This window comes from Pantherophis guttatus, chromosome 18 (assembly GCF_059756535.1).
Source record: "Pantherophis guttatus breed Tessera chromosome 18, ASM5975653v1, whole genome shotgun sequence".
Taxonomy (NCBI): domain Eukaryota; kingdom Metazoa; phylum Chordata; class Lepidosauria; order Squamata; family Colubridae; genus Pantherophis; species Pantherophis guttatus.
Window position 1 is genome coordinate 13,159,766 of NC_142080.1, and position 27,024 is coordinate 13,186,789.

The 27,024-nt window shown below is 46.4% G+C and overlaps 1 protein-coding gene across 1 annotated transcript; it reads left to right on the forward strand.

The window, feature by feature from the left end:
- Nucleotides 1–1,344: 1,344 nt before the first annotated feature.
- Nucleotides 1,345–26,566, forward strand: LOC148111611 (maestro heat-like repeat family member 5). Its single transcript, XM_087880821.1, has 26 exons — nucleotides 1,345–1,531; nucleotides 2,071–3,346; nucleotides 4,813–4,908; nucleotides 5,952–6,068; nucleotides 6,902–7,024; nucleotides 7,557–7,706; nucleotides 8,330–8,449; nucleotides 9,010–9,089; nucleotides 9,594–9,729; nucleotides 10,088–10,183; nucleotides 11,664–11,768; nucleotides 12,315–12,450; nucleotides 16,351–16,469; nucleotides 16,805–16,954; nucleotides 17,154–17,308; nucleotides 18,913–19,060; nucleotides 20,453–20,604; nucleotides 20,965–21,102; nucleotides 21,554–21,668; nucleotides 22,566–22,709; nucleotides 23,453–23,629; nucleotides 24,177–24,326; nucleotides 24,576–24,701; nucleotides 25,039–25,141; nucleotides 26,096–26,161; nucleotides 26,281–26,566. Exons 2-26 carry the CDS (start codon nucleotides 3,293–3,295, stop codon nucleotides 26,442–26,444), a joined length of 3,120 nt encoding a protein of 1,039 aa, XP_087736947.1. The 5' UTR covers nucleotides 1,345–1,531; nucleotides 2,071–3,292; the 3' UTR covers nucleotides 26,445–26,566.
- Nucleotides 26,567–27,024: the final 458 nt, after the last annotated feature.

Genomic DNA, 27,024 nt, shown 5'->3' on the forward strand with positions numbered 1-27,024 from the left:
AATAGGTCCACCAATCTAAAGTTATTCCTTGCTCTCGTAAAGTATCATTTGATTTAAGATTCCCTCCTTCGTCTAAGATATCTTTGTACCAGCCCATTTTCTCCATCCCCCATCTATTGGGGTGGATCAGGGCCTCCATCGTTGAGAGCCAACTTGGAATTTTTTTGTAATATCTTTGCCTAATCGGGGTCCATGTTTGTATCAATGAGTCTCTAATTTTATGTCTATGGAAATATGTCTTCCTTTTCTTCTCTACATCCCAAATGTGGGCATGCCACCCTTTTTGCAAATCGTGGCCTTCTAGGGTAAGAATCCTCTCATTTTCCAGGGTGATCCAATCTCTTATCCAGACTAGCTTAGCTGCCCTGTAATATATTTCCCAATTGGGGAGTCCAAATCCACCTATATCTCTTTTGCCCCTTAAAATTTTAATAGAAAACCTCGGTTTTTTCCCCTCCCATATAAATTCTCTGATGATTTTGTCTAATTCTAAAAAAAACTTTTTCTCTAAATTTACCGGTATGTTTTGGAATAAAAATAGTATTCTGGGGAGAATATTCATCTTAATTGTGGCTATCTTGCCCAAAAGTGATCATCTTATTTTCTTCCATCTGTCAAGGTCTTGTTTCATCTTCCTAATTAGGGGAGTATAATTGTCGTCTTTTAAGGTCGAACATCTTGATGTAATCCAAATTCCTAGGTATTTAATTTTTTTGGCAACCTGTAGTCCTAATACTTGTTTTTCTGGCTCTCAGTTGTATTCTTAATCAATACTTTGGTTTTGGTTTTGTTCAATGTGAAGCCTGCCACCTCTCCATATTTACTTAATTCCTCTAGCACTTTTGGTCCTGATTCTATGGGGTCTTCAAGGATTAAGGCTACATCGTCTGCAAATGCTTGCGTCTTGTAAATTTCCTTCCTGATCTTCAGTCCTTTTATCTCCTCATTAATTCTAATTTTCCGTAAAAGAACTTCTAAGGCCAAAATAAACAATAATGGGGATAGGGGGCAACCTTGCCTTACTCCCTTACTAATTTGGAATGTTTTAGTCCTATGCTCAGTGGCAGACTTAGCCAATCAAAGAACAAAGTTGATCAGCCTTAATCTTGGTTAGGTGCTTTTGAGATCTAGCATGTTGAGGGACACCATCACAGTGGGTCATTCCATAGTGACCCCTAGCTTTGCTCCCCATAATGTCGCTAATGTTATCAAGGGGGTTATCCAGGGGACCCTCCATATCCCATCCCTATTATCTTGGGGAGTAAGAGGCCCCTTGGGTCATGACACCAGCTGTCCCCCATGAGAACATAATGCGGTGATGTCACAGCCCCTGGGGCAGAGATATAAAGGCAGAAGGGATGAGAGGGGAGCTGTGGAGAGTTGAGGAGAGTAGAGGATAGTTGAGTTCAGTTGAGTTGTGTTGAGCAGAGTAGAGCAGAGCAGAGCGGAGGGGAGTGTTCTACTTTGTCAAATACCTCGCTGAAGCCTTTCAACTTTTATTTCTAGTCTGTCTTTCACAGTTACGTTGTTGGTAGGTTGGGCTATAGTTTCTTTTTGCATGCAAAGAACGAGTTAAGCAACTCTGCTTTCTCTCTGCTGCCTGTAATTTCCTTGCCGTCTTCTCTCTTTAGGGGACTTTTAGTTTGGTTGCTGTGCCAAACCAGACAGTTGTAGAGGTACAAAGGAGAGACTCCCAAATTCCTCTGTAGATCAGCAGCTCCTTGGGCAGTCTGAGCTTCTTGACCCAGGAAGAACATGTGATAAATAGAGATAGATAGATAGACAACTAGATAGATAGATAGATAGATAGATAGATAGATAGATAGATAGATAGATGATAGATGATAGATGATAGATGATAGATGATAGATGATAGATGATAGATGATAGATGATAGATGATAGATGATAGATGATAGATGATAGATAGATAGATAGATAGATAGATAGATGATAGATACATAGATAGATAGATAGATAGATAGATAGATAGATAGATAGATAGATAGATAGGAGCACCAAGGACCCCTCCTTTCAACCTGGAGTTACAAAACTTCTCCTTTATTGACAGGATCTCCATCCAGTTCAAGAACTCCCTCTTCACGAGAGGATGGACCACATGCTAAAAAAGTTGCCCTTCTTGAAGAAGGAGGACAGCAAGGAGTCCCATCCACAAATTACGAATAATGACCCATGGCAGTGGAACAGTCACTTCTCTGGCTCCCACCCGTCCACTTCTTCGGCCACTCAAAGAACCACGCAGGTCTTGCCCCTTCTTGTAAAGGGTTCCCCAGCTCCAGTGGACATGAGCAAGAAGGTGCAGCCTCCAGCACTGGTGCTGCCAGAATTGGTGCGCAGGACCCCTCTGAGGGCTTCTCAGGGGGAAATGAAGCCTGGCCTCAAAGAGCCCCCTTCCTTGCCAAGGAGGCCCGAGAGGGAAAGGGCTCCGGGGAGAAAACGCTCTCAAGACACCATCCTTCCCTCATATCCAGGTATAGATGCTACAGGGCTGGGCTACCTATGGAACCAGCCTTGTCCTATCACATCAGCCCACCCCACACAATCAATCCATCCATCCCTCCATCAATCAATCCATCAGGACAGAGCCAGAAGGGACCTTAGAGGTCTTCCTTCTCCAGAGACCAATTGCATTAAGCAATAAGTTTCTCTTCCTACCTTCTAGTGCTTTGGAAAATAAGTTGACCCCCTCCTCTGTGTGCCAGCCCCTCAAATACTGGAAGACTGCTCTCATGTCACTAGTACACCCTTCCTTCCTTTTCCTAACTACCCAAATCCAAATCCTGCAATCGTCCTTCATCAGGTAGGGACGTTATGGTGCAGACTCCATCAGTCAAAGAGTTTCGACTGTGGGGCCTAGGAAGAGGGTCTTCTCTACTGCTGCCACTGTATTAGGGAACATCTTACCCTCAGAGGTGAGGAAAGACCCCTCCCTCTTAGCCTTTTTCAAAGGCTAGATCTAAATTATAAGATTACAACATCATGAAATTTCAAAGCAATAAAAAATTCCAATTCCATATATAAGATGGTTGTCTAAGGACAGGAAGATCAGGGCCTCGAGACTTATGACACGTTTGACCCCTCCCTCAGGCTCAGCCTGGTGATCCACTACGCACTCCTTGTCTCTCTCTGCTTTGAGAAGGCTTGTCCTGTCGAATTGCCCATCAATCTCTGTCTGTCTCTTCTTCTCAGAACTCTCTGACGAGTCCTTTAAAAATTTATGGGAGAGCAGGAAGCCATTAAAAGGCAGACCCGTCAAAGAAATCTTGGATCTCATGGACGAGAGAGAAATATTAGAGACCATCTTGGACCATCTTCGTCCTTTCCAGGTAAGCAGCTGGGTTTGTGTCGCGGTGGGCCCTGAGGTCCATCGTGGAGAGGGTCCAGAAGCCAGGGCTGCCTCGGTGGAGATCATTTATCCCAAAAGTAGACAAATGTAGTTATGGAGAATTTGCTGAACTAGGGGGTCCTTGCTGGAAGGATCATGGAACGACCATGGAATGATTGCCTCAACCATTTTGGACTCCACCTCAACATCAAGACAGGATACTTAGGGACTGTCACCACCCCTGGAATGCTTCAAATCAATGGAGAAAACCTAAAGAAGGTGGACATTTTTTGGTATCTGGGATCCCACCTCCAATGTCAATGGTGACATCAATGGCGAGGTGAGAGCAAAGGAGAATGCAGCCTGGATACGTTGGCGAGAACTCACCAGTGTGTTACTGGACAGACGAATGGCCACCCATCTTAAATCTAAGACCTACAAGACAACCATCCGCCCTGTTGCACTGTCTGGCACTGAATGCTGGGCAGCAACAACAGGGACCGGAAGCTCTCTGCATGCCACGGAAATGCGAAATGGTCCTGAGTGCGAGAAACAGTCCATTTTTTTCAGTTGTAAACTATCCTTTATAACTTCGAACAGTCAGTAAATAAATGTTCTGACCCAAACACGACAAACCCTCTGAAGTGAACTCAAAGATTCCTTTATGAGGAGAGCCAGCAGCCCCGACAAAAAGTTTCTCTCTCACCACAGGCTAACAAGTCCATCCGGCAGGGAGAAGAATCGTTGTCTGCCCCATCTATTCATCTCCGCCCCCTGCCTTTTATCCCCAGAGCTAGGGAGGGGCTTCGCTAGCAGTGGTGGCTCGTCTGTCCCAAGGACCGGCCCATAGATTTCCACTGCTCTCCTCTCCTCTGCCTTCTGTGTATCCGCGCGTCAGGCACTGGACCCAGCTGTTCCTCCTCTTCCTCATCAGCCACCTCCAGACCTGGGGGCTGTTGACTCTCCATCTGAGGGCTGACGGATGGCCCAGGCTCCTCCTCTGTCTCTCTCTCTGCCAGCCCCATTCCCTCTTCCCCCTCGGAGCTCTCAGGTTGCCTTGATGCTGGCCCTGACTCCCACGCCTCCTCCTCCTCCTCCTCCTCCTCCTCCTCCTCCTCCTCCTCCTCCTCCTCCTCCTCCTCCTCCTCCTCCTCCTCCTCTGATTCGGCTGCTGGAGGGCCACAACAATAAATGGTGATAAATCAAGTTCTCACAATTTGTGGCAGAGATTTTCCAACCGTTCATCTCAAAAGCTGCCTCAGCTCCAGCTGATACAATCCGGATGGTCCTTGTTACGTGCTTCGTGTCTGTCCCAGCTAGAAAAGTCAAATTACTTATAATATGCATCCGGACGCAGAAGGGAAACCAATCCTCCCCTTGGAAACACACAGAAAGCTGTTCCTTCCTCTGCTCCTTCACTTTCTCACAACTTCTTTTTTGTTGTTCTTCTTGTTGTTGGCAAAGCAGATTCCTTCAGACCACAAACTGCCCAGGAGGAAAACAAGCGCATTGCCGCCCATCGACCAGAAGCAAAGCACGTCCCAGGTCTTGTCTAAAGACAAGGTAAATATGCGGAGGTTTTACACTTTTAGGGCCGCAGTTATCTTAGATGCAACATCAGAAGAGGACAGCTTGCCATGGCCAACTCACCGTGGCTGCCCACGAGCCACAGCAGACTCACCGCGGGTTAATTCAACCATTCCGTTCTCTCCAATAATGTTAAAAATCATTTTAACATTTGTCGTTTATGTTTCATTTGTCCCTCCTTTGAGGCCTCCTTTCTTTGACGCTTCTGTTCCACCATTTCCTCGATATTAGACAGACAATGAATAATAGAACTAAAGACTTGGAAGGGGGCCTTGGAGGTCTTCTAGTCCAACCCCCTACTGAAGGAGGAAACCCTTTCCCATTTCAGGCAAACGGTTGTCCAATCTCTTCTTAAAAGCTTCCAGTGATGCAACACCCACAACTTCTGGAGGCAAACTGTTCCACTGGTTAATTGTTCTCACTGTTTGGAAGTTTCTCCTTGGTTCTAGATTGGTTCTCTCCTTGATAAGTTTCCATCCATTGTTTCTTGTCTTGCCTTCGGGTGCTTTGGAGAATAGGCTGACCCCCTCCTCTTTTTGGCAACCCTTGAGGTATTGGAACCCTGCTATTAGTGTAACTCTTGTTCCCTGGTGAGTTGGCCACGGCAAGTAGGCCATGGCTAGTTGGCCATGGTTAGTTGGCCAAGCCAAGAGGGCCATGGCAAGTTGTCCCAATCCACCACGGAGAGCTAATGCATGTAAAAAGATGAAGCTGCCAGATCTCCACAGAAACCATAAAGGATCTCAGGACGGCCAAACAGAGAATCAGCAAAGGGCACCTATGGGGATGGGGGAGGGGGGTTAAAGTAGCTTTTCAAGAAGAAGAAGAAAGTCAAAATGGCAATTATTGACTTATTAGATTCGTATGCTGCCCATCTCCCCGATCAGGTCACCCAGGACCAGTTTCCGTGTGCTTGACCACACGGAGTCCTTTTCTGATCCTAATTTCTCCTATATTTCCTTTTTCTGGCCGTTTGGTGGAGCTCCCTAGGACTCACGGACTCTTTTTCCCACCTTCAGATTAGCCTCTACAAATATTATGGCGTTAAACTGCGAAACTCAACACAGAAGGACCTGGTGACGGAACAGCTCCAAAGCCTTCTAAGTTTTTCACTCCAGGAAGAAACAGACCGAGAGGTGAGTGGCAGTGGGATGCCTGCGGGGGCTGAGACCTCCATCTTTGTGGGGTCCTTGGGGCTCTCTGAGCTTGGATGTTTTCTTGCAGACGTTTAGTGACCCAACTAGGTCACCTCATCAGTGCTAGAAGAGAACAGGTTTTGCAGAATAGAGGTGAAGGGAGGAGGAGGAGGAGGAGGAGAATTGTGGGGTCCTTGGTGCTCTCTTAACTTGGTTGTTTTCCTGTAGATGTTTCATGACCCAGCTAGGTAACATCATCAGTGCTAGAAGAGAATGGGGGTTACAGAGAGGAGGAGGAGGAGGAGGAGGACTGTGGGGTCCTTGGTGCTCTCTGTGCTTGGTTGTTTTGTTGCAGACATTTCATTACCCAGCTAGGTAATTTCATCAGTGCTAGAAGGGCCTGGGGTTTGCAGAGAGGAGGACGAGCAGGAGGTGGAGAAGGGGAGGAGAAAGCGGAAGGTAAAGACAAAGGGTTAGGTGCAAATAAGAGCCTTGGTGGTGCAGCGGACTAAAATGCTGTTAAGTAGCACTTAGCTGCCAGCTGCCGGCAATTACTGTGAGTTCAAATCTCACAAGGCTCAAGGTTGACTCAACCTTCCATCCTTCCGAGGTAGGTAAAATGAGGACCCTGATTGTGGGGGCAATAAGCTGACTTTGTATTAAAAAGAACACCGCTTGGGGGGGGGGAAGCCCTACTAAGCAGGTCTATACAAAAGTATGAAGGCTATTGCTTAACCCATTGTAAGCCGCCCTGAGTCTCCGGAGAAGGGCGGCATATAAATCGAACCTATAAATCAATAAATGTCCTAATTCACAAACATCGCTTTGCCTAGGGAATCTCGGAATCCATTCGAATGGCATCCTTTTGCCACCTGCCTGAGATTCTGGTGGCCCTGGAGGAGGCTGGCCAGTTCAGGCAGACAAAAGGACCGTTTGCAGTAGAAGCCCCCATTGAGGTAAGACCAGGGATGGGGTTGCAAGGTCTGAAACTCAGTGCAGAAGGAGGCTGGGGGATTCTGGGAAGGAAAGTCCAATGTGCTTAGAAGGACTTAGGCTCCAGGCTGTCAGGTCTCCTCAGATTGGTCATAGATCTCGTAGATGTAGGTGGTGCTGAAATTCTCCATCTCCATCTCCTGGAGAACTATTTTATAAGGCTAGAGAAGATTAGGAGCTGCCCCAACAAACACCTCGAGTAGACCCAAAGGTGCTTTTTCCAAAGGCTTGGGCTTGGTTTTTTCCTGAAGACATTTCGCTTCTCATCCAAAAAGCTTCTTCTCTTTTGACCCAAGTCAGACCTGAAGAAGCTTCTGGGATGAGAAGCGAAACCTCTTCAAGGAAAAACAAAGTCCAGTTGCCTTTGAAAAAGCCCCTTTGGGGCAACCGTGACCTGGATGACTAAGAAGCTCCATCAGTTTCCATCCATTGCTTCTTGTCTTGTCTTCTGGTGCTTTGGGAAAGAGTTTGACCCCCTCGTCTTTGGACTGACAGGACTCACAGACTCTCTCCGAGAGATGGATTCGGACCACATTAATACTCTGCTATGGCCAGGCAGTCCTGGGAGCGCAAGTAGAGGACATGATGCCTTTCCTGGACAACATTGTCTCAGAAATACTCTATCAGTATTCCAGCATGAAAAAGGTAGGCAGGTTTCCACCCTCTACTTCTCTTAATGCTGAGTTTAATCACAAGAACAATTATAATCCGGAGTCCTTAGCTTGTTTGATTTCTTAAAGACATTTCATGACCCAACTAGCATGTTGTGGGAGAGGAGGAGGAGGAGGAGGAGGAGGAGGAGGAGGAGGAGGAGGAGGAGGAGGAGGAGGAGGAGGAGGAGGAGGAGGAGGAGAATCTATGGTCTTGTTGCATTTATTATCCTCAAGGAAGCGCTCGTGCATTACACTCTTTCTTCCTTTCCACACAACAACTCTGTGACGTGTTTTGGATTGAGACTGGCCCCAACTCACCTAGCTGGCTCTCGTGCCTAGGGCGGGACTTGAACTCACAGTCTCCTGGTGATTGGCCCAAAGACAGTTGGCCTTTTTCCCTAAGGAGGAACTAGAACTCACCATCTCCTGGTGATTGGCCCAAAGTCTCTCAGCTGCCTTTCATCCTATAGTGGGACTAGAACCCAGAGTGTCCAGTGATGTTTTGATTGGGGGCCCCCAGAGTTCAACCAAAGACAATCGGCTACGTAAAGGTTTCAATAAATAAATACATCCTCTTCCTTCTGGTTTCTTTTCATTCCCACTGGGGTTTTCCAGGACGAAGGGCTGAAGAAAGCCTTCATGAGGTCCATCATCATGATCACCAAAGCTGTTGCCAACAGCAGGAGGCAAGACCTCGATTTGCCCCAGAAACAGGAACTGGTCACAAACATCGTTGTAAGTGGGGAGAGGGGGGGAGGCAGGTGCTCCTGGGCGTCTTTCTTTTTGGAAGTGAATTTGAACCGAATTGAATGCCAATCAATGGAGCCTGAAAGGTTTTGTTGCTAAGAGGGACATTTGTTAAGGGAATTCTGCCCATTGTACGACCTGTCTTGCCACCGTTGTTAGCCGAATCATTTTCGTTCAGTTAATCGCACGGCTGTTAAGGGAATCTGGCTTCCCAATTTTATATAGGTCATCAAGAGGCCACAGTTGCCCACCCCTGACTTAAATCATGGTCACGGGACACTGCAAACTGCCATCAATGCAAGCTGGTGGCCAAGTGACCGAAATGGGGTCACAGGATCGCTGAGGAAGGGGCGCCTCTCGGAACTTGGCATCTGGGTCATAAGTAGTCCTGAAGAGATCCCTCAAAACTTTAAATGGTGGCTAAGTGACCAGTTGTAAGCTGGGGACTTCCTGTGTCAACCAGAAAAAGCGTAGGGCTGGGAAGAGGGCCAGCTGGAGGGTGGCCGTATCTCAGGTTCTTTCTTAGATGGGTTTCCTTCTCTTTTCAGGAAGTCATTGAAGATGAGCCCGCGAGACCCTTGTCCATCGAAAATCTCCATCAAGCGATCATCACCATCACCTGCATGAGGTATGTACCTGCCGAGAGAGAGAGAGAGAGAGAGACAGAGAGAGAGAGAGAGGAAGGAGGGAGGGAGAGAGAGAGAAATCCTGCATCCTGTTTTGGTCACCACAATATAAAAAAGATGTTGAGACTCTAGAAAGAGTGCAGGGAAGAGCAACCAGGATGATGAGGGGAGTTCTGATATTTGAGGGGCTCTCAGAGAGAGGAGGGGGTCAACTTCCCCTCCAAAGTAGCTGAGAGCATGATGAGAAGCGATGTAGGGAAGCTTATCAAAGAGAGATCCAGGAGAAATTTCCTGACACCGAGAACAATCCATCAGTGGAACAGTTTGCCTCCAGAAGTTGGGGGTGCTCCATCCCTCGAGGTTTTCAAGAAAAGAGTGGACAACCATATGACTGGGATGGTTTAAGGACCATCAAGCAAGGGTTGGAGTAGAAGACCTCCGAGGTCCCTTTTAGCCTAATGAGTATGATCTTCTCACCCTCCTCCTCTTTTCTCGTCTATCATCAGCCGTATGAAGCCCCCCTTGAACTCCGAGATGAGGTCTAAAGTGGTGAGAAAAAGCATCCAGAAGGTGTTTTCCTTGCCGGCTTACCTGGTGACAAAACTGAACGTGAACGGCCCAGGACAACCAGCTCAAACTCAGGTGAGCAGTCCAGATGGAGCCAAGCCATCTGAGATCCACCTGGAAATAAGCATGATTCAAAATCTCCTCCAAAACTCTGGATCCATCCATGGAGCCCAATGTCCTTTTGTTCCTCGTGTTCAGCCGAGAAAGCATTTCCTCCAACTCTGGAAGAAAAACCAGCCCTGCAAGACGGGCCACTCCGTTGATTGCAGAAGGGTGGACTTCAACTCCCAGAAGTCCGTGGCTGGCTCAGGATTGTTGGGCGTTGCAGTCCACCAGTCGTCCTGAAAGGGCCATAAGTTCCCCAGCCCTGGATTTCTTCCTCTTTCTTCCTTTACACCACTTCTTCCTTTAGATATTCTTTTTCTCCTTCTAGGATTTTTATGACCAGATGGTGACCACCTGCAACACCATGCTCACCGCCTTGCTGTCCGAGGCTCCCAATTTGGATTCCCTGCAGGATGTCTTGACGGTAAAGAGTGATTCTTTCTCGGGGTTGGTCAGCCAGATGTTTAGGCTGGATTTGGCGATTCTGTCCAGCTGTCGAGCCCCTCCCAAGGACCCGGGATAGGCAAATGTGGCTGTTGGGTGGACAACTCGTCCCATGGGACAATTCAACCATTCAATTGAACTCATTTCAATAGTTAAAAAATGATGTTCATTTTTGTCATTTACATTTGTTTTGTCCCTCCTCTGGCATCTTTTCACTAATGATTCTATTCCACTATTTCTCTGATATTCGTGTCTCTCTTGTCCCACGGCAAGGAGGAAGGGAGGGAGGGAGGGAGGAGATGATAATAAGAGTGAGGGAGGGTCTCAGGGAAGTCCACAGGTGCCCCTGACACGAGAGACGTTGAGCTGGCCACTCCCACCTCGGCCACGCCCCCCTCGAGGTCAAACACAACCTTGATTCGGCCCTCCATGAAATCGAGTTTGACACCCCTGTCATAGAGCCTCGCAGCTGTTCCGAGTAAAGCTGCCTTCTGCAATTGACCGATGCAGATTATGTCGATGCCGATGGGATTCATTTTAGCAACAGAAATTTTGGACTCATTGTGGTCATAAGTCGAGGACTACCTGTATTTGTGATGGTTGCAGCATCCTGGGGGGGGGGGTGTCACCTGAACACCATTGGCGAACTGCCCAACTGGCTTCCGACAAGCCAAAGTCTACGGGGAAAGCGAGATTCGGCTAATGACTGCATTATTCACTTAAGGATCACAGGGATTCGTTCAACCCTGGCAAAAAAAGGTCATAAAGCCAGTCACAAGTCGCCTAACATCCACCTTGGTAAGCACCCCAAATTCTGGTCGTAAGTCAAGGACTACTTATACAGGAAGTCCTCGACATACAGCCATTCATTTAGGGACCGAGCTGGGATGCTGCAGCCGTCATAAAGATGAGTCATTGGCCAAGTGTTCAAATTTTGATCATGTGACCATAGGGATGCTGCAATGGTCATAAGTGTGAAAAATGGTCATAAGTCCCTTTTTCAGTGCCATTGTAACTTTGAACAGTGACTAAATACTAATAGCACTTAGACTTACATACCGCTTCACCGTGGTTTACAGCCCTCTCTAAATGAGGACCCAGGTTCTTCTCCTATCTGGGTCCTCATTTGACCGACCTGGTAAGGATGGAAAGCTGAGTCAACCTGGAGCCGATCAGGATGGAACTGCTGAACTTCTGGCAGTTGGCAGAATTAGCCTGCAATACTGCGTTCTAACCACTGTGCCACCACGGCTCTAAATGAACTGTTGTAAGACTAGTTGTATTCCAGAAATCTTCAATTGCTACTCTAGTTTTCAGTCTAAAATAGACCTCAATTGACCAATGTCTCAAATTTGTTGAGCTCCTTAGATTTTCTCCCCAGTCCTGGCAACTTCTGTGGCTCTTCCAACTGTGAATCACAAATTCTTCCTTTCCTCCTCCTCCTTTGTTTTTCCTGGCAGCACATTAATCCCTGGATTGAATCTCCCAAGAGACACGAGAGAGAGAGGGCCATCAAGAGCATCAGACACCTCCTGAAGTTCGTTTCTGAAAACGTCAATTTCGACGTAAGTCACCGTTTGGGATGCGCAGTGAGATGTTTTCAAAGAAAGGAAGAAAAAGAAGAAAGTCCTGCTGCCTTTTGGAAAAAGCATCTTTGGGATGTGACCAGGAGGATAGAAGGAGTCCCGCTTGATGAAGGGGTTGGAGGAGAAAACCTCCACAGTCCCTTCCAGCAATTGAGGTTCTGGGATTCTAAGGTTCTAAGATTCTGGGATTCAAAGATTCTGAGATTCAGAGATTCAGAGATTCAAAGATTGTATGATTTAGAAATTCAAAGATTCTATGATTCTAAGATTCTATTATTCAAAGATTCTAGGATTCACTGCTTTTATGAATCTATGACTATGATTCTAGTCTTCTAAGATTCAAATATTGGATAATTCTAAAATTCTAAGATTTTATGTTTCTAAGATTCTGTGATTCTAGAATTCTAAAAGGTAGGATTCTAGGATTCTGTGGTGCTATGGTTCCTATGCTCTGATTTCAGTTGGCTGAAACCTTCATGAGCCCCCCTTCTCATCTTTCCCCTCCTTTTTGCTTCCTTTCATTAGCCCACAGGTGACTTTTCTTTGCTGGGACAGCTGGTGGCTTTGCTGGGCCTGCACGTTGGCGACACCAGCAAAGAAGTTGGCCAGACGTCCGCAGAGGCCGCCTACCACCTCCACCACCTCATCATGAGCAAAATGGGTGAGAAAGTTGGACTCCAAGGGCTGCCAGGAGCCCAGGGATGCGCACTGCCCAGGAGAGCACTGGGTGGCACAGCTTGTGGCGTGACCAAGACCCCGGTCGTTTGCCTGGGCAGAGATGCCTGGAATTGGCCGTTGGTATTGGCACCTCTCAGGGCCAGGGGTCATTTGAAGACTGAGTTTCTCACGTTAAGTGGATCCGTTAGGCCAGTGGTCGGCAAACTCATTAGTCAACAGAGCCAAATATCAACAGTACAACGATTGAAATTTCTTTGGAGAGCCAAATCGGTTAAACTTAAACTAGATAGGTAGGTACATTGTTATTAACTTAATTAGGGTACTCCTAAACTGGCCTTTGCTAAGAACGTCCTCAATCTGATGGAGGTACGTTCGCTGAGGTCGACCCCTTCCATCTCTCCCATCCACACTCGTCCTGTATACTTCTTTCGTCTATCTCCTTTCGTTCATCCTCTTTATATGTTCAAACCATCTCCTCGACACTACATCTTCTTTCACTCCACAACATTCCCTAAAATTAACTTAATAAACTTTACTTAAAGTTTTAAGTCTTAGTTAAACTATAGGTACGTTGAATAAAACTTGATCTCATACTTAACAACGATATTATTTATTGATAAAATTAAATTTCTTACAATTGACCTTACAATATCCATAAAATTAAATCATGACAATGACTGACAAACACTAATGTGAACAATGGCCTTGCATCTCCTTGGAAAGTTTGATTAACTCAGGTTTGTATGTTGTTTTTAATTTTAGGCACGATTCCAGGTTCTCATCAATAAGACAACTTCTCAATTTACTCTTGATAAGGTTCATGCTTGAAAATGATTGTTCGCATAACTATGTAGACCCGAATAAGGAAAAAACAGCAAACGCTATTTTTTTCAGTTGATGATATGAGTCAGGAATACTATTCCGGGTGTTAAAAATCATCATATCTTCCTTCTCCGGGTCTTTCAAAGCAGACCACTTGTGCTGTGAACTAAGTTCACATTTATTTTTCTCCAATATTTCTGTATCAGCACAAAGACGTTCAAATTTCGAGCTCCACAATTCTTTGTTTTTGAAATCCAGCAATTGCATTTCAAAGTTGCCAATGTCAATATTAAAGGGAGAAACATTTAATTCTGTTACAGTAGCATTAAGAGGCTTTTTAACAAAGGCTAACGTCGCTTTGCTGTTTCTGAATTCCTGAAACCTGTTGAGAAAAGCTTCCCTCATATTTAAAAGTGTTGTTTTGATATTATTTATTGATAAAATTAAATTCCTTACAATTGACCTTACAATATCCATAAAATTAAATCATGACAATGACTGACAAACACTAATGTGAACAATAGCCTTGCATCTCCTTGGAAAGTTTGAGTAAGTCAGGTTTGTATATTGTTTTTAATTTTAGGCATGATTCCAGGTTCTCATCAATAAGACAACTTCTCAATTTACTCTTGATAAGGTTCATGCTTGAAAATGATTGTTCGCATAACTATGTAGACCCGAATAAGGAAAAAAAAAAAGAAAAAAAAAAAAAGAAGACATTTTGACTGTTCTGTCTTTCACTGTTTTAGCAGACAATGGTAACTCTTTAATTTTTTTTAGAATATCGGCTTTGTTCTTAAAATCCCGAAATAGCTCTTCGGATGCATTTATAAAACAACTTTTTATGTATTCGCCGTCTGTATATGGTTTTCCTCTCTTAGCAATCTTTTGACTAACCACAAAACTTGCAATATTAACATTGTTGGAAGATTGAATCCAGTAATCAAATACAGAACTTGATTTTTCTTGACTCTTCTGAAGTTCCTCAACTGCTTTCTTCCTTGCATCACCGACAGGATATTTACTACTAAATGGCACGTGTTTAGTTTTAAAGTGTCTCTCCAAATTTGATTTCTTGTTATGCACCAATTTTTCCTGACAAATGAGACAGGTCGGAAGGCCATTTAAGTTTTGAACAAACGCGAAAGTCTCGGTCCATTCAACTTTAAATTCATGGTTTTCGTCTTCCGTTTTTCTTTGCTTCTTCTTTGTAGCCATGTCAAACAGGGCACCTAAAAAAATGTTTCATTTTATAATAATAAAGCCACCAACACAAAATAATTACAATTCTTAAATTGATGACAAAAATACCTGTAGGATTTGCAGCTGGTTGGAAAAATACAGGTAACTTTATGCTCCGAGTAGTTACTTTTGTCACCCGCGCGTGATTGGCGGATGCGACTAGCACTAACCACTGCACAAGGAGATTGCTGACTGACTGGCTCACTCAACTCGTGCATGAATCGCGTGCGCCTCTCCCACGCTGCGTATCCCATGGCCCACCTGCGCCGCGTCTCCCGTCTCCCGTCTCTCGCCCGCAAGACACCCCCACTTCTTCTAACGCCACTTCTTCAGAATAGACTCGCCCAGGCCGAAAACCGACTTCTGCGCATGGGCCACGAAGTTTCAATCACAGTGTGCGTGCGCGCCCGCAGGTGGTATTTTGTGGAAGAGCCACACTCAAGGGGCCAAAGAACCGCATGTGGCTCGCGAGCTGCAGTTTGCCGACCACAGAGTTAGGCTAGGCATCTGCCATCAGCCAGCCTGGGCTTGTGAGTCTTGGCACATGGATTGGGTCTTAGCGTGTTTTGCAAAGCCACCTTTTAGTCATTGGATGGCTGCATGTATTGCAGGGAGCCAGAAAACGGGTTAACCAAGTTACGGGTTGAGTGGGCATTGTTAAGGAAAGAGCTAAAGAGGGTTTATAATTGCAATACATTATTTGTTAATTTTATAGTTTCAACCCCATTTTACGTGTCTTCTAATTTTTAATTGGGAGCCGTCCACAATCGGTTGAAAGACAGGCACTTATATCAATGGTTTACCTAAAGAAAAGGATCGGTTAAATTTGGCTAGTTAAAAGCTTAACCCAGTGGCAACTTTAAGCCATGTGGATTTCAATGCCCAGAATTCCCCAGGCAGCACACAATCAATTCACAACCTAATGCTTCATTTGCACATCAGACCAAGGTAGTCTGGGTTAAATCCGGTTAGATTCATTCATTCGTTTGTTCATTCGTTTGTTGGTTCATTCCTTCATTCCTTCATTTATGTAATTTGTCTCTTATGTAGCCCTATATTCCCCCTCCATTTACAGTCCCATCTATTGTGTTAACCTAGAAAAGGGGTTACAGGTAGTCCTTGACTTACAACAATTCATTTAGTGACCATTCAAAGTTTAACCGGCACTGAAAAAAAGTGACTTGTGATTGTCTTTCACATTTACGACCGTTGCCGCATCCCCATGCTCACGGGATCAAAATCTGGACACTTGGCCACTGACTCCGATTTATGACGGTCGCAGTGTCCCAGGGTCATGTGATCCCTTTTGTGACCTTCTGCCAAACAAAGTCAATGGGGAAGACGGATTCACTTAACAACCGGGTTGCTAACTTAACTGCTGCGGCAATTCACTTAACCACGTTGGCAAGAAAAAAAATCGCAACCTGAGGCAAAACTCGCTTCATAACTGTCTTGCTTAGGACTCAATTGTGGCCGTAAGTCGAGGACTGCCTGTAATTGGACCACTAAAGAGGTCATTGTACCTGTTTCGTTCCTGATCAGTGAGATAAGAGAAAGGGGGGGGGCAGAGAAAGAGGGAGCGAGGGGGGAGGAGGAGGACTGGTGTCTCTGAGCTTTGTTGTTTTCTTGTGAAGGTTTCATGACCCAACTAGGTAACGAGAAAACCACCGAGCCCAGAGAGCACCAGGGACCCCTCAGGTCAGCCCTGAGCTACAGATCTTCTCTTCTGTTGGAACGACTAAACCGGCCGTCAGACGAAGGATGTTCAGAAGTTCCGAATGCCAAAATCTGACCTTCTCTTGTTTTCCTCCCTCCAAAACCAAAGAAATGGATGAGAAACCTAGAAACAAGAAGGGGAAGGTCGTCACTTGGCTGAGGGAAGACTTCTCCTTTTCGGGCCCAACAATATTTTATAATAACGTCTCCAAAATGGCTACGGTACGTTTTCGTTCAGCATTTTGCCTGGCTTCTTATTGACCTTCCTTTCTCTCCTCCTCTTGACCTGGAGATACTCAAAAAAGTCAATATCACAGTGGGGACGGCAGGCTCCAAAGGCCGGAGGGTGGATATCCATCCCCCACAATGTCTAGGAGCAGGCGATCTCGGCTGCCATGTTGGCTTCTTTCACCCACATCCTAATATCACGTGGTGGATGTCATGGAATACGGCCTGCCTCTCTACATGGGGTGCTGTCCCCAGATACGGGTCAAAGTCTCTGGCTTGTCAAAACCCTGATGCATCTCTTCATGGTCTCCTTTTCTTCTTTCCGATAGGCCTTTGGCGAGCATCTGAGCCCGTCTCAAATAAACGACCTGATCTTAAAAGCCCTGGCAGCTCTGACACACCTGGACAAAAACATTTCACACACTGCGGGACTCCTGCTCAATTCGTTCTTGGAAGAATGTGGGATGGACATGGAGGAGGTAAGAAAATGGCAGGGTTTGGAGCAAAAGGGATAGAGGAGATTTTGTAGAAAAGAAAGATGAGAATGGGTGAGACCTTGTTGACTTGGTGACAACACTTCAGCTGGATTTAAGAAGGCTAGGGTTGGATGGAGACCACCAGGTAATCTTAGGGCTGTTGAGAAAGTTGGTCATCCCTTGGATTTCTCTTTTGCCATAGCTGCCCATGATCCTCAAGGAGATCTACCGACGTCTCCCGAAGATCTTGGACCCTGCCACCAAACAACAAACGCTAAAGGCAGTGTGTCACCTGGCGTCCAAACGGGTGAACAAAGTCGTGGATATTCTCCTCGAGTGCTCGGTGGCGTGCGATGGGTAAGAAGAACCTCAAGGAGATGTGCCTCCTGTTTTCTTGTACTCTACAGAGATTCTCAACCATTTGCGATAGGGGTGAATATCTGTAGCTTGGGGTGGGCAGATCATGTGCTGATTGGGGGGGAGGTTGCATTGGGTTGGTTGAGGGCCAGTGCAGTCGCTGGTTGGCTGTGCAGTCGATCTGAATTCTGAGAGCTTCCTAGGCTGGTTGTCTCCACCATCCAGGTCATGATTGTCCCAAAGGTGCTTTTCCAAAAGGCAGCTGGACCTCCTTGGTTTTTTAACTTTCTTGGTCGCCACACTGTAGAAACAATGCAGAGACTCTGAAAGAGTGCAGAGAAGAGCAACGAAGATGATTAGTGAACCGGAGCCTAAAACATATGAAGAAGAGTTGCAGGAATTGGGTCTCTCTAGTTCGATGAAAGGAAGGATTGAGGGGGGACAGGATAGCAGTGTTCTGATATCTGAGGGGCTGCCACAAAGAGGAGGGGGTCAACCTATTTTCCAAACCACCTGAGGGCAGGATAAGAAGCAAAGGGTGGAGACGAATCAAAGAGAGAAGCAACCTACAATGTGCAGAACTTTCCTAGCAGTGCAAACAATTAACCAGTGGAACAACTTGCCTCCAGAAGTTGCGGGTGCACCATCACTGGAGGTTTTCAAGAAGAGATTGGACAGCCATTTGTCTGAAATGGGATAAGATTTCCTGCCTGAGAAGCGGTTTGGAGTACAAGACCTCCAAGGCAGGGGTGAAATCCTCTGGTTTGGTCTGGTTCGCCCGAACCGATAGTAATAATTGCTACTGTTTGCCCGAACCGGTAGTAAGAAAAAACGCTTTAAAACGTACGACAATCAGCTGTGCCGGGCAATGTCGGAACCTTTTTGTAATTTCTAATTTCAGCATTTTTTTACTACCAGTCAGCTGTGAGAAAATCAGCTGTGCCTGATTGTCTGTGAGGTTCCTGTTTGTTGCAGGGGCCATTTTGTGTAAAGTCCAGCTGCTTCTGCATTGTATGTGAGTCAGTTGTGTAGCTTTTGGGTTACTTTTGTGTAAAGTGTGATCGTTTGCTTTTGAGCTCTCTGTGATTCAGTGAGGTTCTGCACTGTGTGTGAATCAGTTGTGCAGCCACGCCCACCCGGACACATAACCACCAAGCCACGGCCGCCTGGTCATATGACCACCAAGAAACGGCCACCCGGTCACATGCCCACCAACCAACGCCCACAGAACCGGTTGGGAACATTTTTGAATTTCACCACTGCTCCAAGGTCCCTTCCAACTCGGTCCTTCTGTGAAAAGCACCTTTGGGTTAATTCTGTAGACACACTGCTCCTAGAAACCTCCCCCCCCTTGACCAGTTCTGGGTTCTCTGGCACTTCCGGTGGCGCAGAGGCCCTCCTTTGAATGGCTACCAGACAAACGGTTGCAAGTCGAGAACTACCTGTAGCTATATTTTTTTCTATGCCTTAAAGCAGTTCATTTGGCCATCGGTTCTCTAACCCTTTCTTCCGTTGGGGGGGTTAATCTATCTGGAATGGCCGTCTCTTTGAAAATGGGGAAAGAATCTGATTTTTTTCCCCAATCCATTTTTCCACCTGCACAGAAGTGCCAGGGAACTGTGGAGGGCGCTGGCTGCAGACCCCTATGCTAACCTGAAGATCATGAAGCCCCTCCTCAAAAGGCTTGATGACCACGATCCCAGCACCGAAGCTATTGGGAGGGGAACAAGCAAATCCATCATGCCCATTGCGGTAAGCCCTCAACCGGTGGCTCTCCTTTCCTGAGATCTGCAGGTGGGCCAGGCCTGAGGAAAGGGGGAAGGGGCTGAGCAGAGGAGTCACCCTCGGGGGTCTCCTCATCAGGAGCAGGCACGCCCTGGCTGGAGGGAGGCAGAGGGCAAACTGGTGGGGGCTGAAATCGGAGCAAAATTTGAGGTAAGCCCCCCTTCCCCCCAAAGTGCCCCATTGAAAGTAGAGGCATCTGTGGGCTTCCTCACCAGAACAGCTTTGATATTCATCCATCCATCCATCCATCCACCCATTCATCCAGCCAGCCAGCCAGCCAGCTCTATCATCTATCCACCCATCCATCCATCGGTTCATCTATTCATTAATCCATTCATTCATGTATCCGTTCATTGATTTATTCGTTTATTCATACATTCCTTCATTTATTCATTCCTTTACTCATCCAATCATTCATAATTCAATTGATTCCTTTATTCATTTCTTACGTTATTTCTTACAGAAATAACTAAAAAAGAGTTCGATTTAAGAAAATACATGATAGGAACCAACAAAGGCAAACACCCAACGGAGTACTTTGTGTCATATCTTATTTTAAATATTCTTAATCTGTATTTTTATTATGTGTTATATTGTTTTATTACATTGTTGTAAACTTCCCAGTGTCAGATTGCTCAGATGGCCGGTGGAGAAATTTAATTAATTAAGACCAATAGATTTGTAGTCCAGGTTTGAACTGTGGGGTCCTTGGTGCTTACTGAGCTTGGTGGTTTTCTTGCAGATGTTTCCCGACCCAACCAGTCTAACCCTACCTCTAAGCCTAACTCTTCCAGCACTGATGATGTTACCTAGCTGGGTCATGAAACATCTGCCACAAAAAAACACACGCTCAGACAGCACCCAGGGCCCCTCCAAGGACCCCTAAGAGGTGGAGAGTCAAGAGCCCACTTAGGAATGAAGACAAACAGAGAAACGTGAGGTTACCGATCTCTTTGTCCCCAGTTCTGTCTCACTTGTGCTACTCGTTGTCTCCCTTTTGTCCTGTATCTACACCCCACTGGCCTCTCAAAGTCTGGAGGGGGTGTAGAATGGGAGTTTCAGAAGTCCCACTTCTAGCAACCTTTTGCTCCGTGTCTCAGACATGGACATTCCTGGCTCAGCTTTCATGGACATGAGGATTTTTTTCTTTCTCTGGGCACAATGAGAATGTATCTGCCGAACAAAACTCTGCATTGGCGACAAGAAGGGCATCCAGCCAGTAAAGCCTCAGCTCCATTCAGTTGCCCAGACTCCACCCCGCAAGGGATTAGGGGGTCGTTAAAAGAAGAAATAGATGATGATGAGGAATCTAAGTAACCTGATGAGCCCGAGCTGACTCTCCTCTCCTCCTGTTTCTAGGCCACCAATGCGCTCTCCTTCCTCCTCTCGCTTCCTGAGGCAGCAACCATTGTCCAGCATAAGTTCTCCAGCCTGCTCCTGGCGCTCGTGACGCACATCTATTTTCTGCTGGGAGCAGGCAAGAGCGGGTCAGAACAGACCTACCATCTGGGGTAAGGAATCTCCTGGGCCCAATCTGGATCCTTTCTCCATTTCTGCAAAGCTCAGGAAACAGTCGTTAAGTGAACTTTGTCCCATTTTGCAACCTTTCTTGCCAGAGTGGTTAAGTGAATCATTGCACTGGTTAAGTCCCATGGTCGTTAAGTGAATCTGGCTTCCCCGTTGACTTTGCTTGTCAGAAGGTCCCAAAAGGGGATCGCGTGACTCTGAGACACTGCGACCGTCATAAATATGGGTCAGTTGCCGAGAGTCTGAATTCTGACCACATGACCATAGGGATACTGTAACGGTCGGAAGTGCAGGGGGATCAGCTGAATGATTGGCACCAACTCTTCTGCCTTTGTTTCATTTAGCAACGCAGTCAAAGCCGTCAAACACCTCATCTTGCGCACCGGCTATCAGGAGGAGTTCAAGGACTTAGATATGGTTCAATGTTGGGCGATGCTGATGAGTCCTGAAAGTGTGTTTGAAGGCATTTTCCACCTGGTCCGGTAAGAAATTAAAAGTCAAAAGAGCTTGGCTACGAGGGGCAGTGGGTGAGAGAGGGAGGGGAGGCAGAGGGAGAGGAGGAAGAAGAGGAGGCAGAGAGATAGGGGGAAGGGGAGAGAGAGGGAAGGGGAGACGGAGAGGGGAGAGGGAGAGAAAGAGGGAGAGAAAGAGGGAGAGAGACACACAGAAGGCAAAAGTGAGAGAGAGGAAAGATTAGAGGGGAGGAGAGGGAGGGGAGAGGGAGAAAGAGAGAGGGAGGGTGAAAGAGAGAGGGAGGGTGAGAGAGAGAGAGGAAGGGGAGAGGGAGAGAGGGAGGGTGAGAAATTCTCTAAATGGAGTAATTCATTGAGTAATTCATTTATCGATCATTCAGCTCATGATTTCTCTAGCTTGGTGATTTTCTTCTCCCTAACCAGCAGATCTTGTCTGATCTCTCCATATTTATTCTCTTAGGATCTTGTTCAACTACTCGAAACATGAGCTGAAGGTCATGCTCCGACAGGCTGAGACCTACGTGCGCCACCCCGATTTAAGACACAAAACCATTGGGATGGTTTTCTTTTCGGAGGTGAGGAGACCTTGAGATGCACCCCAACCTTCTGGAGCTCAAGGAAAGTTGCCCAGGGTTCAACAGAACTTTATGGTTAGAAACTAGAAGTTGTGGGTTCTCCATCACTGGAGGTCTTGAAGAAGAAACTAGACAGCCATTTGTCTGACATGGTAGAGGGTCTCCTGCTTCACCAGGTGGTTGGGCTAGAAGACCTCCAAGGTCTCCTGGTATTCTGTTAATCAGTGGAATGGCTTGCCTCCAGAAGTTGTGGGAGGGAGGGAGGGAGGGAGGAAGGAAGGAAGGAAGGAAGGAAGGAGATTGAGGGAGGGAGGATGGGAGGAAGGGAGGAAGGAAGACTCAATGACCCCAAATTCCTTTTACTTTTTGCATTATTTTTTGTATTCTTGCAACTATCATTTACACTACCTATCAGACAGTCACAAAAGGGATGACGTAAGCTCGAAACACTGCGACCGTCATATATATATATATATTTATATGCCGCCATTCTCCCGAGGGACTCAGGGCGGCTTACAAAAACAATATCCAATACAAATCACAATAAATTAAAATCAACAACCCAATTAAAACAATTTAAAATTATAACAATGTACACCCATAACGGATCAGTTAAGTTGACGAAAGAGCCACATCTTCAACTCAAATATGGACCGGCAAGTACCCAAATTTTGATCACATGACCATGAGGATGCTACCATGGTCATAATTCTGAAAAATGGACGTATCTCTTTTGTCAATGCCGTTGTGACTTTCAGCGGTCACTAACCGAGGACTGTGTTTATTTTCTTTTTCTCTCCCCGTAATGGCTGAAAGTGGCATCTTTAGTCGAGGCTCTCAGGGAAGTTCTCTTCCTTGGCTTGGCTAACGCTCCATATCTCCACTCTTCTTCTTCAGCTGCTGTTTCACCCGGAAATTTGCCAATTCTTTGTCATCCAAGACATCCTCCAGGTGCTGAAGGAATGGATGACCCAGCCATATCCGCTGATACAGACTTTCAGCGTTAGAGGACTGGGGAACCTCATCCAACACCCGTTTGAGGTAAGAGATGGGGGGCAGGAAGGGAGTGGCTTCCAAGGTAGTAGCAGGTGTGACCTCGCTCTCTGGGAAGTCTACAAGGCTGGGAAGGAGAGAAGAAGGAGAAGAAGAAGGCAACCAGCAGAAAGAGGACAGCTAGAGTGGTGTCTCTTCTACAAAGATGGCTGCAACCCTGGAAGATCTGAAGGTGCAAGTAGAGGCCAGATCCTCTTGGAGGACATTTGTCTGAAATGGTATAGGGGTTCTGGCTTAAGCAGGGGTTGGACTCGAAGACCTCCAAGGTCCCTTCCATCTCTGGTATTCTGTTAAGGACCAGGGGAGACCTGAGAGCAGTCTTCCAGTATTTGAAGGGCTGCCCCAAAGAAGAGGGGGTCAACCTATTCTCCAAAGCCCCTGAAAGCAGAACGAGAAGCAGCGGATAGGAACTAATGAAGGAGAGAAACAACCTGGAACTAAGGAGAAATTTCCTGACCCTGAGAACAATTCATCCTTGGAACGACTTCCCTCCAGAAGTTATGGGTGCTCCATCACTGGAGCTTTTCAAGAAGAGTTTAGATAACCATTTGTCCAGCAGAGTCTAGGGTCTCCTGCTTGAGCAGGGGGTTGGACTGGAAGACCTCCAAGTTCCTTTTCAACCCTCTTCTTCTATGCTCTGTGGCCTTCTCTTGCGTTTGGCATGATCGCTGTGAGACTCAGAGAACTCCAGTGACCGTTTAATTGCTCGTTTCTTTCCCTGCTTCCTCCAGAAGAACATCTTGGAACCCCTCTTGATGCCAGTGCTAAACTGCGCTTGTCACGAAGAGAAGACCGTGGCAAAAGAAGCTATAAGGACCCTGCATTTCCTCCTCAGGAACCTCGATATCAAAACCCATGCGGTGAAGGCAGTCAACCTCATTCCGCTCCTTCTGAAACATTTTCATGATGTAAGTCAACCAAATCATAACAAACTGGTTTTCCACCTCTCTCTCCCTCCCTCCCTCCCTCCCTCATCTCCCCCTCTTCCCCCCCTCTCCCTCTCTTTCTCCCCCTCCTCACTCCCTTCCTCCCTCTCTCTCTCTCTCTCTCTCTCTTTCTCTCTCTCTCTCTCCCTCCTCCCTCCCTCCTTCCCTCCCTCCCTCCTGCACTCCCTTTCATTCTCCCTCTCCCTCTATCTCTCTCTTTCTCCCATAAAGATGGGAGAAAGTCCAGAAGGAGCTGCTAAGATTGAACAACACTGGTCTAGATCAGGATTTCTCAACCTTGGCAACTTTAAGAGGTGAGGACTTCAACTCCCAGAACTCTCCAGCCAGCATACTGGAGTTGGGGTCCCCATCTTTGGGGCAACCATGACCTGGATGATTGAGCATCTCCATGGACATTGAACTGGGAATAGGTGTGCTCTGAACTTGTGTGTTCTCCTGCAAACTTCAAGAAACTTCTGCATGGCTATTCTGCTATTGGAGGGACTAACCTGTCTCTCTTCCTTCGTAGGACGACATCGAACTGAGGAATACCTCCATCACCATTTTTGGCATGCTCCTGAAAGGACTGAAGGAGTTACGGAACAGTAATATGGCCGAAAACATCCTGAACAGCCTTATTCCCCTATTCATACAACTGTCAAATGATCGGACAAAAGAGGTGAGTTGAAGGGCTGGCTAACCTGAGCTCCTGCTCTGATCATGCTACCTTCACAGAGACCACTCTGTACCTCCATCTTCACTCAGAGCAACGTGGTTGTACCACGTGGACACTCTGGAGAATGCAAAGACATTGTAGACAATCCTGAAGTTGTGGGGTCCTTGGTGCTCCCTGAACTTGGTTGTTTCCTTGAAGACCTTTCATGACCCAACTAGGTGACAGGATCTCCCTCTTTCCTCCCTCGGCCAGGTCTCCAGGAAGACCCTCGACTCCTGCGTGTCCTTTATGAACTGGGGGGGCTTTCCCAGCAACTTGTTTGACTATGAAATGTACACCAGTCTTCATAGCATGTACTCCAACATCTGCTACGTGGTTGTAAGTAGGAGCCAAGCTGGCCTGTTTTCTTCCAGATTAGAGTATACTAACCGTTTATTTCTTTATTTTGCCCTGCATTTCTTATTTTTATAAATAGTTCAAGATGGTGGGCATCCCTAATACTTCTTCTTTTCTTCACAACAACCCTGTGAGGTGGGTTGCCCTGAGAGAGATGGACTGCACCAAAGTCACCCAGCTGGCCATCGTGACTAAGGAGGGACTAGAACTCCCAAAGTCACCCAGCTGGCTTTGACCAAGAAAGCAGCCCCTTGGTTTAAAAAAAAAAAAAAGGAAGCTCTATAGTTCATTGGCTTCTTTGTTGCCTTGTTTTCCCCAGATGAATAAATGCAAGCAAAACCTTCCTGCGATGTTGGATCAGATGCTGGGATTCCTGAGGAGCCGGAACTCTTCCCATCGCGAGGCAGCTGCCCTCTTAATTGGTAATCACCAATGCCAACTCTGGAAGGAGGGCAGGAAAACCCAAGACAGGCGGGCGGCCTTGTCACCAAAAGAATCTATGCAGAATTAAGCCATGTCGCTTAATCAGACTGGAAGCTGCTCTTATACCGTGTGGCTTCTCCGGAACGGCTACGATCGCGCAACAGTTTCTCAGGCAGTTCCTGCCCTCTTTCTTAAGGGTATCGCTGCCGTTGTTAAGTTAGCCACATGGTTGTTAAGTGAATCTGGCTTCCTCCCGGATTTGGCTCAGCCGAAGATCGCAAAAAGTGATCTTTGACCCCCAAGACACTGTAAGCGTCATAAATACGAGTCGGTTTGCCAAGCATCCGGATTTTGATCTTGATGTGGCAACGCTTCTAAGTGTGAAAAGCAGTCGTAAGTTCCTTTTTTCAGTGCCATTGTAACTTTGAATGGTCACTAAATGAACTGTTAGAAGTTGAGGACTACCTGGCCTGTATCCCTCTCTCTTGTATAGGCAAACCCACAGCCGTGGCTTTTTCTCTGGAAATATTTCCAGCTGGCCTCCCATTCTAGTATTAACTGGATTCAAGGCTGCTTAGATTTTTTTCCAAGATGATGGTTGTTTGCACAGTCCTAGAACATAAAGTAATAGAGTTGGAAGGGACCTTAGAGGTCTTCTAGTCCAACCCCCTGCTAAAGCAGGAGACCCGATTCCATTTCAGAGCAGTGGCTGTCCAATCTCTTCTTTAATCTCTTCTTGAAAGCCTCCAGTGAGGCCTGGAGACAAAAACATATGAAGAACAGCTACCCCTAGTCCTTCTTATTATTAGACAGACCCAATCCCTGGAACCATCCCGTAAAGTCCCAAAGCGACTCTTCCAAGTGGAAACCAATGAATTGCGCGTTTTTTTCCTGAATCAGTCGATTTAGCCGTCTCTGTTAACCCCACCAACGTTTTCTTTTTACGTGCCCAGGCTGCTGCGCGCAATACATGCAACCGGAAGTGATGACTTCAAAACAAATGAAAGAAGTTTTCCTGGGTGAGTTTCAAAGTTCCCTCGCTTGAAACAAGGAGTTTTTCTCCAGAAGCTCTGTCGCTGATCAGGGTTGGTTCTCACGGTTGATCCCTGAAATCCTTTGTTTTTTGGATTTGTTTCAGGTCTCCAGGATCTGCAAGGCGATTCCGAAGCCTCAGTGGCTCAGGCTGCAGCTGACTCAATGCAAGAAATCTTTCGGCAGTGTGGCCATCTGATCAAGCCGGGTCTTGTTAGTAGTCAACTCCTCTCCAAAGGCATCAGGAGGATCTCCGAGACCAAGCAATAATAGTTTCATAGTTTCATAGTTTCCATTATTGTCATGGCACCAAATAGAATGAAATTAAGTGCCATCCTCACTGTATATTATACTTTTTAAAAACCCTATAAAAATAAAACAAAAACACACTTCCTTCACATTGTATGCAATTGAATTAAAAAACCCTCGTATTGTATTAATATTGCACTGTACGTAGAATTGTATAGTTACTGCTCTGCGATAGAAGCTGTTTTTCAGCCTATTTGTCCTTGTTTTTATTGTCCTGTACCGTCTGCCAGATGGTAATAGTTCAAAAAGAGGGGGGCCCAGGATGAAATGGATCCTTAAGGATGCTTTGAACTTTCTAAAGCCAGCGGGAGCTATAAAGCTCTTCCAAAGTGGGGAAGGGGCAACCCATGACCCTCTGGGCACCTGCCTTCCAGCTGGTCTTTGGGGAAAGCGAGGAAGCATGAAGATAATTCTTACATCGCGAAGGACCACGAAGGAACGTCGCAGAAACAAGACCTGGCAGGGAGATTGTGGAAACAGGCCCTGGAGATAGACAGAACAATTTAATGTCAGAGAGAGGAGAAGGTTCCACGAGAAGGTC

What these genes read in the sequence shown, in the direction of transcription:
- LOC148111611 (XM_087880821.1), top strand. Translation starts at nt 3,293, where the DNA reads ATGGACGAGAGAGAAATATTAGAGACCATCTTGGACCATCTTCGTCCT. An exon ending in AGGAAGAAACAGACCGAGAG is followed by an intron (nt 6,069 to 6,901) that starts GTGAGTGGCAGT and finishes CGCTTTGCCTAG; the next exon opens with GGAATCTCGGAATCCATTCG. An exon ending in ATCACCATCACCTGCATGAG is followed by an intron (nt 9,090 to 9,593) that starts GTATGTACCTGC and finishes GTCTATCATCAG; the next exon opens with CCGTATGAAGCCCCCCTTGA.